Source organism: Salmo salar, chromosome ssa04 (genome assembly GCF_905237065.1).
Source record: "Salmo salar chromosome ssa04, Ssal_v3.1, whole genome shotgun sequence".
NCBI classification, from domain to species: domain Eukaryota; kingdom Metazoa; phylum Chordata; class Actinopteri; order Salmoniformes; family Salmonidae; genus Salmo; species Salmo salar.
The window spans coordinates 3,379,024-3,394,307 of NC_059445.1; the positions used below are offsets into that span (position 1 = coordinate 3,379,024).

Here is a 15,284-nt window from a genome sequence, read left to right on the forward strand (position 1 = left end):
TGGATGTAAAACGGTACTTTTACCACCATCTAGAGTTTAAAGAATGAATAGCATTGCATTTTGACAGGGCCACGCATTGCATGTGATGCCCATAATGTTATGGTATCACATTTTATCTATAAAACATGTTTTAGATATTGTTATTGTATTCCACTCTTATTTTGGCGAGTCCTCCAAAGGTTTCCATTTGGAATTGTTTATGACCTGTTGCCGCCAGCAGGGGGTGCTGTTAGAGGGTGAGCACAGTGGTTGCGTCTCCCGTCTAACACCAGAGGAAGATGCCTGTGACAACTTTTAACTTATCCTCCTGGTTCCCCTGTTTACCAGGTATTTAGTGTACACAATTACATTATCTATAGGAAATGTTATAGTCAAAATTGGTAATCTGTGTGATACTTACCTTTTATCTGGAAATTGTAAAGTTTAAATGTGTAAATTGATCGGCGAAAACTGTTAGTGATCTCACCATTGGCGATGAATGGGTTAGCGGCTAGGCTAACCAGTAGAAAAACTTTACAAAATGGCATCTGCTAATAATATGTTTTAAACTTTTTGATTTAGCAGCTCGTCTAAGATAATATTGTGGTTTATTTTCTACTTCATTTATATTGGAAAGGCCTGACATCTCTCCACCCAAGTGTGATATATGAAAAAGTAAAATTTTTTTGAAATAAATACGCTATTACATAAGCTAATGGCGCTAACACTCGCCTGTTAACCTATATGGATTGCTATTAGCTTTAAACAGCAGCTAGCTGGCTCAGTATTGAGATTGCTGAGCTGCTTTATGCCGGTTAATTTTACTGTTAACTTTTAAATTAGAAATACTAAAAGGTATATTTTGAAACACAAGTCAATGTATTAGTAGGGCTATTTTAAATACAGGGGATGCTTATGTTATCCCAGATAGCAATAAATGTCCCCAGCTTGCTGTTTTCCGATGTGTAACGTCCAAGGCTATAAGTCGTACCGCCAGCGGTGAGTGGAGTTTGTCTTTCAAGACTGATTTGCATTCAGGGGAACTTCTATAGGCCCTCGGGGAGACCTTGCATCTCACTGGCGTTTAGCCTCCGGTCCAGAGGACAGCTGTAAGGCCTAGAAAAGCCATTTAGCCATGAGTCAATTTGAAAGACAATAGCCAAGAATTTCTCTAATATCAAATTCGGCCTTCCTCCTTCCATCAAAGTCACAGCCAGCCAGAGTCCATGCCAAGCTTTGTTTTTTTGTTGTTTCTATAAATATCATACATTTGTTGGCATTTTAGTTTGATTTAATTTATTTGCTCATTTAAAAACAATACAACCACCATCCATTTACAATCATTGCCGATGACACACAATTGATAGGTTAACATGTAATCATTTTAGAGTTTAAGTAGATTAATGATATATTGATTATGCTCTCAAAATAGCCTACATTTTACCATTTCATTTAATGTAAGATATTATATATTTGAGCAGTACAAACGGTTTCCCCACCCAGCAATAAATGAATAAACTCCCTAAACATACTCACCACTTCAAAATAAAGTAAAGCATCCACAGGAAAACAATAAACACGACAGGAACAGTTTTGCAGGCACACAAAACGAGTGAAAAAACAACTACCCACAACCCCAAAGGAAAACACACTACTTATAGGATCAAATCAGAGACAACTAGAAACCACCTGCCTCCAATTGAGAGTCAACAAACCAATCTACACATAATTATTAAAAATCACGCCACGTCTGACCAAAATAATACAATTGCTCCCTCGGTAGGAGTGACAGAAATGCATCTCCAGGTGACTCAAATCAAATGTTATTTTTCACATGCAACCGAATACAATAGGTGTAGACCTTTTACAGTGAAATTATGAATACAACAGTGAAATGATTACAAGCCCTTAACCAACGATGCACTCCTCAAGAAAAAATAAGTCGGGCCTTAACAACACCGTGCCAGTATATCCAACAAACACCGGCTTCTCAGACATTATCACTTAAATAATGACCATGGAATCCAATCCACCTTCAATAATAAAAAGTAATAAAATATATATCAAAATAAGTGGAAGCGATAGGGAGTAGGCTGCTGGCTTAACGCTGAACAAGACTCTTGCCTTGGACTAGCTGTAGTGTCGCTGGCCAGGAGTCTGGAGGGATGATAAGTTGGGTGGGCTGTGTGAGGAAAGTGAAAGGCAGGAGCACGGCTGCCGCTTGACAACGCGACATATCGGGGGCGCTCTGTGAATGAGGCGATGAGCAACAAAGCTGTGGCATGGCGCGATGACCACACTGGAGGGACACACGGCCTCCCAATTGCTCATTGCTAACTAGGATATTGCTGCACTTACAGTACTTTATAGTTTGACTAAGGTCTCATGAGTTTCTAAAGGGAAAACAAACAAGTTGGAATGTATTTCACTCTGGCTTCTCAGGGTGGTATGCCAGCAGTATACCACCCTGCATCTACTGCTGGCTTGTTCAGAACTAGCATACCCACCCAAAAACTTCCGGTAAATTGACTAAATTACTCACGATAAAAGTTGACAAAAACATAACAATTATTTTAAGAATTATAGATACAGAACTCCTTCATGCAATCGCTATGTCAGATTTTAAAAATAGCTTTTCGGCGAAAGCACATTTTGCAATATTCTGAGTACATAGCTCAGCCATCAGAGGCTAGCTATTCAGGCTAGCTATTCAGACACCCGCTAACGTCAGGGCTTACTGAACTCAGAAATAATAGTAGAAAAATTGGATTACCTTTGCTGTTCTTACGTCAGAATGCACTCCCAGGACTGCTACTTCAACAACAAATGTTGTTTTTGTTCCAAATAATCCATAGTTATGTCCAATACCTGCGTTTTGTTCATGCGTTCAGGTCACTATCCAAACGGTAGGATGCCATGAGCGCATCGAGACAAAAAAAATCTAAATGTACCTTTACCATACTTTGAAGCATGTCAAACGCTGTTTAAAAGCAATTGTTATGCTATTTTTTCTCATAAAGTAGCAATAATATACCAACCGGACAACGTTGTATTCATTCAAAAAGGAAGAGAAAAAAATGGCGAGGACTCATGAACGCTCATCTCCAGATTCTATGTCATCAGGCAGTCCACTGACAAAGTGTGCTCCTGTGATCTGCCCAGAGGCAGGAGACGCCTCAATCCGGTTTCTGAAGGCTTTAGAGAGCCAATGGAAGCCTTAGAAAGTGTCATGTAACAGCTTAGATGGTGTAAATTCGATAGAGATGCAAAAGAATGACAACAAATTGGCTGACAGGACACTTCCTGGTTGACATCTTCTCAGGTTTTCGCCTGCCATATGAGTTCTGTTATACTCACAGACACCATTCAAACAGTTTTAGAAACTTTAGAGTGTTTGCTATGCACATCTACTAATTATATGCATCTACTAGTTTCTAGGCAAGAGTAGTGACCAGATTAAAACAGGCACGTTTATTCATCCGGCCGTGAAAATAGTGCCCCCTAAAGTGAAGAGGTTATTAACAGGCTTTTAAACAGCTTCTACCCCCAAGCCATAAGACTCCTCAACAGCTAATCAAAATGGCTACCCAGACTTTTTGCATTGCTCAATTTAACTCTACCTACATGTACAAATGACCTCAATTACCTCGACTAACCTGTAACCCCACACATTGACTCGGTACCGGTACCCCCTGTATATAGCCTCCTTATTGTTATTTTATTGTGTTACTTAAAAAATGAATAAATGTTTGTTTATTTAGCAAATATTTTTATATCTCTATTTTCTTCAAACTGCATTGTTGGTTAAGGGCTTGTAAGTAAGCATTTCACTGTAAGGTTCTACACCTGTTGTATTCAGCATTTCACTGTAAGGTTCTACACCTGTTGTATTCAGCATTTCACTGTAAGGTTCTACACCTGTTGTATTCAGCATTTCACTGTAAGGTTCTACACCTGTTGTATTCAGCATTTCACTGTAAGGTCTACACATGTTGTATTCAGCATTTCACTGTTGTGTTCGGCGCATGTGACAAATAACATTTGATTTGATTATTCCCCACCACCTGGGACCTGTAACACATGCGTAATACAATAATAGGAGAAAGCTTGTCACTTTAATACCACTCACCTTGGAATTAAGAATCATGAAAGTCAGTGAAGAGGACCATGCTTAGAAGACAGAACAAAGAATAAACATGGGTAATGTAGTTGACAAAACCCCAGTGAAAAGAAACAACAGCAAAGTAGGGGTTATAAAACAGCATTTTATTACTGCTACCTCACACCCACAGTGACTTATAACACTTTACTTTAACACATGGAGTAGCAAAGGGTTGTTATCATCATTCATTTGTAAGCGTGGTTTTTATTCAAGCAAAAGACTTAAAAAGTAAAAGCCACACACACTTCACTTTCTCCAAAGATACATTTAATCTGGAACGTTATATTCCTTTACTACAAAAACATACACAACCTTAATAAAATAATAGTAATAATATAATGTGAAACATACACAACCTTAATAAAATGATAGTAATAATATAATGTGAAACGAACACAACCTTAATAAAATAATAGTAATAAAATAATGTAAAACATACACAACCTTAATAAAATAATAGTAATAAAATAATGTAAAACATACACAACCTTAATAAAATAATAGTAATAATATAATGTAAAACATACACAACCTTAATAAAATAATAGTAATAATATAATGTAAAACATACACAACCTTCATAAAATGATAGTAATAATATAATGTGAAACATACACAACCTTAATAAAATAATAGTAATAATATAATGTAAAACATACACAACCTTAGTAAAATAATAGTAATAATATAATCTAAAACATACACAACCTTAATAAAATGATAGTAATAATATAATGTAAAACATACACAACCTTAATAAAATGATAGTAATAATATAATGTAAAACATACACAACCTTAATAAAATAATAGTAATAATATAATGTGAAACGAACACAACCTTAATAAAATGATAGTAATAATATAATGTAAAACATATACAACCTTAGTAAAATAATAGTAATAATATAATCTAAAACGTACACATCACCACTATGTAGATGGTTTGTTTGCTCCAATCCACATCAGTACAAGTTATTCTCTGCACTCCGGAACTGCACATCCCACACCAGACAAGAGTTATTATGAAACAATCCAGATATTATCCTACAGTAGCATGGGAGAGTAACCTACAGTAGCATGGGAGAGTAACCTACAGTAGCATGGGAGAGTAACCTACAGTAGCTTGGGAGAGTAACCTACAGTAGCATGGGAGAGTAACCTACAGTAGCATGGGAGAGTAACCTACAGTAGCATGGGAGAGTAACCTACAGTAGCTTGGGAGAGTAACCTACAGTAGCTTGGGAGAGTAACCTACAGTAGCATGGGAGAGTAACCTACAGTAGCATGGGAGAGTAACCTACAGTAGCATGGGAGAGTAACCTACAGTAGCTTGGGAGAGTAACCTACAGTAGCATGGGAGAGTAACCTACAGTCATATGGGAGAGTAACCTACTGTAGCATGGGAGAGTAACCTACAGTAGCATGGGGAGAGTAACCTACAGTAGCATGAGAGAGTAACCTACAGTAGCATGGGAGAGTAACCTACAGTAGCATGGGAGAGAGTAACCTACTGTAGCATGGGAGAGTAACCTACTGTAGCATGGGAGAGTAACCTACTGTAGCATGAGAGTAACCTACAGTAGCATGGGAGAGTAACCTACAGTAGCATGGGAGAGTAACCTACAGTAGCATGGGAGAATAACCTACAGTAGCATGTAGCTGAAAAGTCAACTCAGCCATATGGGAGAATAACCTACAGTAGCTGAACAGTCAAGTCAGCCATATGGGAGAGTAACCTAAAGCAGCTGAACAGAACTTAGCCGTATGGGAGAGTAACCCAAAGTAGCTGAACAGAACTCAGCCATATGGGGGAGTAACCTACAGTAGCATGGGAGAGTAACCTACAGTAGCTTGGGAGAGTAACCTACAGTAGCTTGGGAGAGTAACCTACAGTAGCATGGGAGAGTAACCTACAGTAGCATGGGAGAGTAACCTACAGTAGCATGGGAGAGTAACCTACAGTAGCTTGGGAGAGTAACCTACAGTAGCATGGGAGAGTAACCTACAGTCATATGGGAGAGTAACCTACTGTAGCATGGGAGAGTAACCTACAGTAGCATGGGAGAGTAACCTACAGTAGCATGAGAGAGTAACCTACAGTAGCATGGGAGAGTAACCTACAGTAGCATGGGAGAGAGTAACCTACTGTAGCATGGGAGAGTAACCTACTGTAGCATGGGAGAGTAACCTACTGTAGCATGAGAGTAACCTACAGTAGCATGGGAGAGTAACCTACAGTAGCATGGGAGAGTAACCTACAGTAGCATGGGAGAGTAACCTACAGTAGCATGGGAGAATAACCTACAGTAGCATGTAGCTGAAAAGTCAACTCAGCCATATGGGAGAATAACCTACAGTAGCTGAACAGTCAACTCAGCCATATGGGAGAGTAACCTAAAGCAGCTGAACAGAACTTAGCCGTATGGGAGAGTAACCTAAAGTAGCTGAACAGAACTCAGCCATATGGGGGAGTAACCTACAGTAGCATGTAGCTGAACTCAGCATCTACCCCTACTCCCTCAAACCCTCCCATCCTCCACCCCACCAAACACCCTTAGCGTCCACCCCTACTCCTCCACAGTCTTACCCCAGCCTCCACCAAACCCAACAACCCCAGCATCCACCCCTCCATCCCATCAGCACCCCTGGTATTGATCCCTCCTTCCTCCAACCTTCACATAACCCTTGGCCTCCACCCAGCCTTCCCCTAGCCATCATCACCACTTAACCCCTGGATCTCAACCCAGCCTACACCTTAGCCCAGAGGTAGGTAACCCTGGTGCTGGAGTGCCGCAGGCATTTCATGTTTTTGGATTTCCAGCAATCAATGAACTGATCAATTAGCTCAGTTGGTCAGGTTTGCTGCCCTTGCCATCCCCAACCCCAACCCTCCCCAACCCCTCCCTCCCCTGCCCAGCCCTCCCCAAGCTATTCCCAACCCCAGCCCTCCCCAAGCTATTCCCACCACCAGCCCTCCCCAAGCTCTACCCAACCCTCCCCAACCCCTCCTCCCCTGCCCAGCCCTCCCCAAGCTATTCCCAACCCCAGCCCTCCCCAAGCTATTCCCACCACCAGCCCTCCCCAAGCTATTCCCAACCCCAGCCCTCCCCAAGCTCTACCCAACCCTACCCAACCCCAGCCCCAGCCCCCCCAAGCTCTTCCCAACTCCCAGCCCTCCCCAAGCTCTTCCCAACCCCCAGCCCTCCCCAACCACAGGAAATACTTTTGTAAATTAAACACATTTCAGAGCAGTCAAACGTAACAAATTAAGAGTAAAACAAGAATTTAAGCGATGGAACTGTTAGAGGGAGTGAAAGCGAGAGAGAGAGAGAGAGAGAGAGAGAGAGAGAGAGAGACAGAGTGGTCAGAGAGAACATTATTTTATAAATGTGGGTCATGCTTTTCTCCAAATTAACTGTTAATGATAGCCTTAACACACCTGCCTTTCACAGATCCAACTATTGTTGTGGTTACATGACACATCATTCCAAGCCAGTACTGGGTCCTGTTGAGTGTTGTCAACCAAAGCGCAGTCTTCTCCTTGCAAATCATTTGGCTCCCCTTTGTTCCAGTAACTTGTGGTCAGTGGTGTGCCGTCCACCCATCTCCAGGTTCCCTCAACTTCTATGTCAGTCAGACCAAACCAGGCTCTTTTGTTGAATGCTTTGATTAAAGCCTGTTCCTCTCTGCTGTCGATGATCACCAGGGTTGCTCCTCTCGCCTGACAGTCCTTTCTGCTCTCATCCCACGTTTTCTCATCAGGGGAGATGTAGTAACAACTGCAGCCAGACTTCTTCCAGACTTGGGGACATATTCTGTATTTATTAATAATGGCCAGTAGCTGGTCTCTCTCTTCAGTCTGGTTGTTGTAGCTGGTCTGTAGCTGGTCTCTCTCTTTAGTCAGGTAACTATAACTGCTCTGTAGCTGGTCTCTCTTTGCTGTCAGTGTGTTATAACTGGTCTGTAGCTGGTCTCTCTTTGCTGTCAGGGTGTTGTAGCTGATCTGTAGCTGGTCTCTCTCTTTGGTCAGGGTGTTGGAACTGGCCTGTAGCTGGTCTCTCTCTGCAGTCAGGGTGTTGTAACTGTTCAATAGGTTTCTCTCTGTGAAATAATACGATCAACAACAAGTTAATCAGTCATTACCAGGGTTGGGGTCAATTCCATTTAAATTCCAGTCAATTCAGGAAGAACACTGGAATTCCAATTCCATTTATCTTCAATGCTTTTCAATGAGGAACATTGGGAATTTGGTTTACATTCTGAATTGACTGGAATTGAAATGGAATTGAACCCTGGTTGTTACACCACTGATGATGAAGAATGTTTGAGTGAGAACATATCAAACTCACGGTAGAGTAAGAGGCCTATGATCCCAGCCAGTAGGAGAACACACAGCAGCCCCAGACACACTGCAGCAGCTAGGAAACGTCTCTTCCACACTGAAGCACAAATTATTATTATAAGAACTTTATCATGTATATGCGTTTATTTGTTAGAGTTGCTCTTTCAAGCACTGAGGAAAATACACAAGCTTGACTTGGTCCACAACACAACAACTGAGTTCCGGCACCTCAAATGTTCTGCTGCTTGAGTTGCAGCCCCTGCTGAAAAAAACAGCATAGACCAGCATAGGCTGGTGAACAGACTTCATTGTGTTTTTTCAGGTGAACAGCCTTCGTTGTATTTTTTCAGGTGAACAGCCTTCGTTGTATTTTTTTCAGGTGAACAGCCTTCGTTGTATTTTTTCAGGTAACCTGCCTTCGTTGTATTTTTCATGTAACCAGCCTTCGTTGTGTGATGTTAATGGGATCAGTGTCCCTTCCATGGGATGGTGGAGCTAATGTAGGCTAATGAGATTAGCATGAGGTTGCAAGTAACAAGAATATTTCCAAGGACATAGACATATCTGATATTAGAAGAAAGCTTAAATTCTTGTTAACTACACTGTCCAATTTACAGGAGCTATTGCAATGAAAGAATGCCATGCTATTTTTTGAGGAGAGTGCACAATTTTGAAGATGAAAAGTTATTAATAAACAAATTAGGCACATTTGGGCAGTCTTGCATCAAAATGTTGAACAGAAGTGCAATGGTTCATTGGATCAGTCTAAAACTTTGCACATACACTGGTGCCACCTAGTGGGCAATATATAAATTGCACCTGGGCTAGAATAATACATTATGACCTTTCTCTTGCATTTCAAAGATGATGGTACGAAAAAAATACAAGAGAGCAGTTGGTTTTTTCTTTGTATTATCTTTTACCAGATCTAATGTGTTATATTCTACTACATTCCTTTCACATTTCTATAAACTTCAAAGTGTTTCCTTTCAAATGGTACCAAGAATATGCATATCCTTGCTTCAGGTCCTGAGCTACAGGCAGTTAGATTTGGGTATGTCATTTTAGGTGAAAATTGATTAACCTCTCTGGGCTAGGCGGGACGAATTCGTCCCACCTACGCAACAGCCAGTGGAATCCTGTGGCGCGATTTTCAAATACCTTAGAAATGCTATTACTTCAATTTGTCAAACATATGACTATTTTACAGCATTTTAAAGACAAGACTCTCGTTAATCTAACCACACTGTCCGATTTCAAAAAGGCTTTACAACGAAAGCAAAACATGAGATTATGTCAGCAGAGTACCCAGCCAGAAATAATCAGACACCCATTTTTCAAGCTAGCATATAATGTCACAAAAACCCAGAAGACAGCTAAATGCAGCACTAACCTTTGATGATCTTCATCAGATGACACACCTAGGACATTATGTTATACAATACATGCATGTTTTGTTCAATCAAGTTCATATTTATATCAAAAACCAGCTTTTTACATTAGCATGTGACGTTCAGAACTAGCATACCCCCGCAAACTTCCGGGAATTTACTAACAATTTACTAAATTACTCAAGATAAACGTTCACAAAAAACATAACAATTATTTTAACCTGTTATGGCTAGGGGGCAGTATTTTCACAGCTGGATAAAAAACATAACCGATTTAATCTGGTTACTACTCCTGCCCAGTAACTAGAATTTGCATATAATTATTGGCTTTGGATAGAGAACACTCCAAAGTTTCTAAAACTGTTTGAATGGTGTCTGTGAGTATAACAGAACTCAAATGGCAGGTCAAAACCTGAGAGATTCCTTTACAGGAAGTGGCCTGTCTGACCATTTATTGTCTTTCTTTGACATCTCATTCAATTACAAAGGATCTCTGCGGTAACGTGACACTTCCCACGGCTCCAATAGGCTCTCAGAGCCCGGGAAAAACCTGAATGTCGTCATTCCAGCCCCAGGCTGAAACACATTATCGCCTTTCTCAAGTGGCCGATCAAGGTACTGTGGCCTTAGGCGCGTGCACTGGCCGCCCCCGTCTTTGTGTTTTTTCCTCTGTTTGCCGAAAAGGAGATTCCCGGTCGGAATATTATCGCTTTTTTACGAGAAAAATGGCATAAAAATTGATTTTAAACAGCGGTTGACATGCTTCGAAGTACGGTAATGGAATATTTAGAAATGTTTTGTCACGAATTGTGCCATGCTCATAACCCGGATTTACCATTTCGGATAGTGTCTGGAACGCACAAACAAAACGCCGCTATTTGGATATAACGATGGATTATTTTGGACCAAACCAACATTTGTTATTGAAGTAGCAGTCCTGGGAGTGCATTCTGACGAAGACAACAAAGGTAATCAAACATTTGTAATAGTAAATCTGACTTTGGTCAGGGCTAAACTTGGTCGGTGTCTAAATGGCTAGCCGTGATGGCTGGGCTATCTACTGAGAATATTGCAAAATGTGCTTTCACCGAAAAGCTATTTTAAAATCGGACACCTCGATTGCACAAAGGAGTTCTGTATCTATAATTCTTAAAAGGGGCTAATCCTTAAAGCTATTGGCCGATAGCTTGTTGGCCTTGTTGGGTCCTTCCCTGTCTTCCTGATTGGTTCCACATTGCATTCATTGCATTCATCATTCCACATTGCATTCATCATTTACATCATCCCTCCTATCCAGTACTCTAAGATGCTCCTCTCTAGTTCTCTCTCTCCCCTCTGCCCCTCCTCTGACACATTTTCCAAGCTATGCACTTGGACAAATGCTTTGGCCATCATCATCTGGTGTCCCCCAGGGCTCTGTTCTAGGCCCTCTCCTATTCTCGCTATACACCTGAAACCCCACCTCTTTAAGGAAAACCTAGGATAGGATAAAGTAATCCTTCTAACCCCCCCCCTTAAAAGATTTAGATGCACTATTGTAAAGTGGTGGTTCCACTGGATATCATAAGGTGAAGGCACCAATTTGTTAGTCGCTCTGGATAAGAGCGTCTGCTAAATGACTTAAATGTAAATGTAAATGTAAATCTCTGCCTTCTCCTCATCTGTTACTGCCACATCCTACCACCTCGTTAACACTGGATAATCCCACTCCCTTCTGACCCCACCCATCCTCTTAATCATCCCCCACACTTCTCCCACAGGTGTCGTCCTTCCAATGGTGTCACAGAACGGACGCCAACACAGCTCCCCTTCAAACCCCTCCTCCCTTTCTCTCCTCGGGAATAGTTGTTACAATAGAATGAGGAAGTGAGGTCACGATCACCAGTGTAAAGGCCACCAACCGACAGATCTACTGGCTCCACCTAGTGGTACCAATACCTTTCAGGGCCTTTCAACTAATCCAATCTGTTAGTAGGACTTATTGCACCCGTTAGTGGAATGTTTTTTTTTCTTCATTTTAGATGGTTTAGGTCAGGGATCATCAACTAGATTCAGCCTCTGGCTGATTTGTTCTCGAGTGGATGGTCGGGGGGTTGGAACATAATACGAAATCATTTGGAGACTGCAAATTGACCACAAGAAGCCCAAACATATATAATACTTCACTAAAACATAATCAATTCAAAATTTGCTTATTTTTATATTTGATCGCGTGTCTCTCTATTATGCGTGGAAATACTTGGCAACAGATTTCCAGAATTAAAATCACTTGGAGCTGATTTCCTGAAAATGAGAATGCTCAGAAAACTTGAGCGGCCAAATTAAACCACATGCGGTCCAAATTCGTCCCTTGGGCCAACATTTGGGGAAGCCTGGTTAAGACAGTCTCATTCATTCATCATTTCTAGCCCTGGCAGTCATTCTGAAAATAGATTTTAAGAATCCACTCTGGCTGGATTCCAATAGGAATTATACGTCACTTTGCAAGCCAGCATACTGTGTCCAAAACACAGCAGAGACTGGTCACCAGCAAAAACACAATGAAGCCTGGTCGGCCATCATAACACGCTAGACCAGTATCGGACCAGCACTGACCAGCATGCATCAGCTTGAAATTGATGCTGGTCTATGTTGTTTTTTTCAGCACTCTTATAGAATATATATTGGCCTTAACATATGGTGGAGTTCAAGGTAGCAGGTAGCCTAGTGGTTAGAGTTTTGGACAAGTAACCGAAAGGTTGCAAGATCAAATCCCTGAGCTGACAAGATAAAAATCTGTTAAATACATTTTTTTAAATGAGCACCGGCTGTTACCTGAATGTTGATCACTAACTCAATCCTTCTTGCAGGGCATGATGGATCTTGGGTTTGCATATATACAATCATCGATATCCATGGTATTTATTGAATTAGGTTCTTCGTCTTCAAATTGTAACTTCTAGTCTTGTAACTTCTACTCTTGTAATTTCCAATACTGTAACTTCTACAGCAATGATCAACAACCAATTTGACAGAGCATGAAGAATTTTGAAAAGAATAACTGGCAAATATTGTCCAGGTCTACAAAGCTCTTAGAGACTCACCCAGAGACTCACAGCTGTAATCGCTGCCAAAAGGGATTCTAACATGTATTGACTCAGGGGGTGTGAATATTAATTTAAATGAGAAATGTCTGTATTTATATTTATATGTGTGTGTGTGTGTGTGTGTGTTTGTGTGTTGGGGTGTAAGTGTGTGTGTGTATGTCTAGCATTATAACAGGATAAACTGTACCTGAATGTTGATCACCCACTCCATCCTTCTTGTGGGGCTTTATGGGTCTTTGATTGGCATATATACAATCATCAATATCCATGGTATTTATTTAATTAGGTTATTTGTCTTCAACTCGTAACTGCTAGTCTTGTAACTTCTGTTGTAACTTCTCCTGCTGTAACTTCTACTGTTGTAACTTCTACTGTTGTAACTTCTACTGTTGTAACTTCTACTGTTGTAACTTCTACTGCTGTAACTTCTACTGTTGTAACTTCTACTGTTGTAACTTCTACTGCTGTAACTTCTACTGCTGTAACTTCTACTGCACTTCTACTGCTGTAACTTCTACTGCTGTAACTTCTACTGTTGTAACTTCTACTGCTGTAACTTCTACTGTTGTAACTTCTACTGCTGTAACTTCTACTGTTGTAACTTCTACTGCTGTAAAGTCTGCTGTTATCTCAGTTGTTGGTTTGTGTCTGTTCTCTGCACAGCTGGAGCCTCTGTGTGACTCAGTCTAATGTAAGAGACAGTTTTAACTGTCAACCTCATTAAAGGGGAAACTGTCTAACCAATAGTATGACACTAACCACCACCATGTGACGACAGACTTATTTTCAGAAAACCACGTTTGTTTCTCACAGTGAAGATTAGTTTGTATATTTAGTTTATATTAGTTTAGTTTACCACAGTGTAGATTAGTGTGTATATTTAGTTTATATTACTTTAGTTTACCAGTGTAGATTAGTTTGTATATTTAGTGTATATTAGTTTAGTTTACCACAGTGTAGATACCTTTTACCATGTGATTAAAGAATTGAAGTGACAATATATTTACATGGAGTAAAATGGGACCCTGTGAATTCACACACACATCACAGAGCATGACTGTAGTTCTGTGAGGTTATGTATCACTACACAGTGGATTCTACTAATCACAGCTTGATGATGAAGAGTTAATTATTATCTTTGTATTGTTGTGGCAAAAACTAAAACATGCAGACCTTGGGGTTCCCAGGACTGAGTCTGGCCAGCTGTGGTCGACCATCAATGACCATGTAGAGTTGTATCATTCTATACTGTCTCCTGTGTGACATGGACACTAGAGAGAATAGTTATTCAGAGATGTCTCTGTCTTTCTCGGAGAGGGCCTGAGGTCTATATTTACTGTATCCTGTGTGACATGGACACCAGAGTCAAGAGTTATTCAGAGACATTTATACACACTTCTTCTTTCTTCTTCTGTGGATGGGAGGAGGGGGAGGGCTAAATATGTAAGGTTCTCAGAAATATTTTCTCTCCCTCTCCATATCTGTCTCACTCTGTATCTCCCTCTCTTTCCCCCACTCTGTCTATCTGTCCTGTGAAACATTGAGACCAGAGATATTAGTTATTCAGAGATGTCTCTATCTTTCTCAGAGAGGGCCTAAGGACCACATGTACTGTCTCCTACATTCTCTATCTACATCAAAAGAAGTTGGAGAACAATAACTGCACTGCACACTAACATCTCCCTGTTTATCAAAGACTGTATGGTGTCACAAAGTACAGAAGTGATAATGGGTATAAGAACAGCTATCTGTCACATGTTTCTTACTGGAAAAAAGGCAAACCACTTACTGTAAATTGCATGTTGATCATTTGCATAAGACCTGGCTCAGAATAGAGCACTACATTTCTCAAGGGCTGTGTCTGGGGAGTCCTGTGTGTAATTCCTCCCTTCCTTCACCAGTAATAAGGGGTGTGTCTGAGGAGTCCTGTGTGTAATTCCTCCCTTCCTTCACCAGTAATAAGGGGTGTGTCTGAGGAGTCCTGTGTGTAATTCCTCCCTTCCTTCACCAGTAATAAGGGGTGTGTCTGAGGAGTCCTGTGTGTAATTCCTCCCTTCATTCACCAGTAATAAGGGGTGTGTCTGGGGAGTCCTGTGTTTGCATTGACCTCAAGACACCGATTCACCACCTGTTATGATAGTGGACAGTTAGTTATTGATCCTGTCATCAGATAGAGGACAGTTAGTTATTGATCCTGTCATCAGATAGAGGACAGTTAGTTATTGATCCTGTCATCAGATAGTGGACAGTTAGTTATTCATCCTGTCATCAGATAGTGGACAGTTAGTTATTGATCCTGTCATCAGATACAGGACAGTTAGT

At 40.7% G+C, this 15,284-nt stretch overlaps 1 protein-coding gene across 1 annotated transcript in view; it reads right to left on the bottom strand.

Moving 5' to 3' along the window:
- Window positions 1-7,361: 7,361 nt before the first annotated feature.
- Window positions 7,362-15,284, bottom strand: part of LOC123742544 (CD209 antigen-like protein C) — a 28,939-nt gene continuing 21,016 nt past the window's right edge. Inside the window, exon 4 of the mRNA XM_045717601.1 lies at window positions 7,362-8,244. Within this exon, the coding sequence (XP_045573557.1) occupies window positions 7,574-8,244 (671 nt within the window). The 3' untranslated portion in view covers window positions 7,362-7,573. The remainder of the gene's footprint in view (window positions 8,245-15,284) is intronic.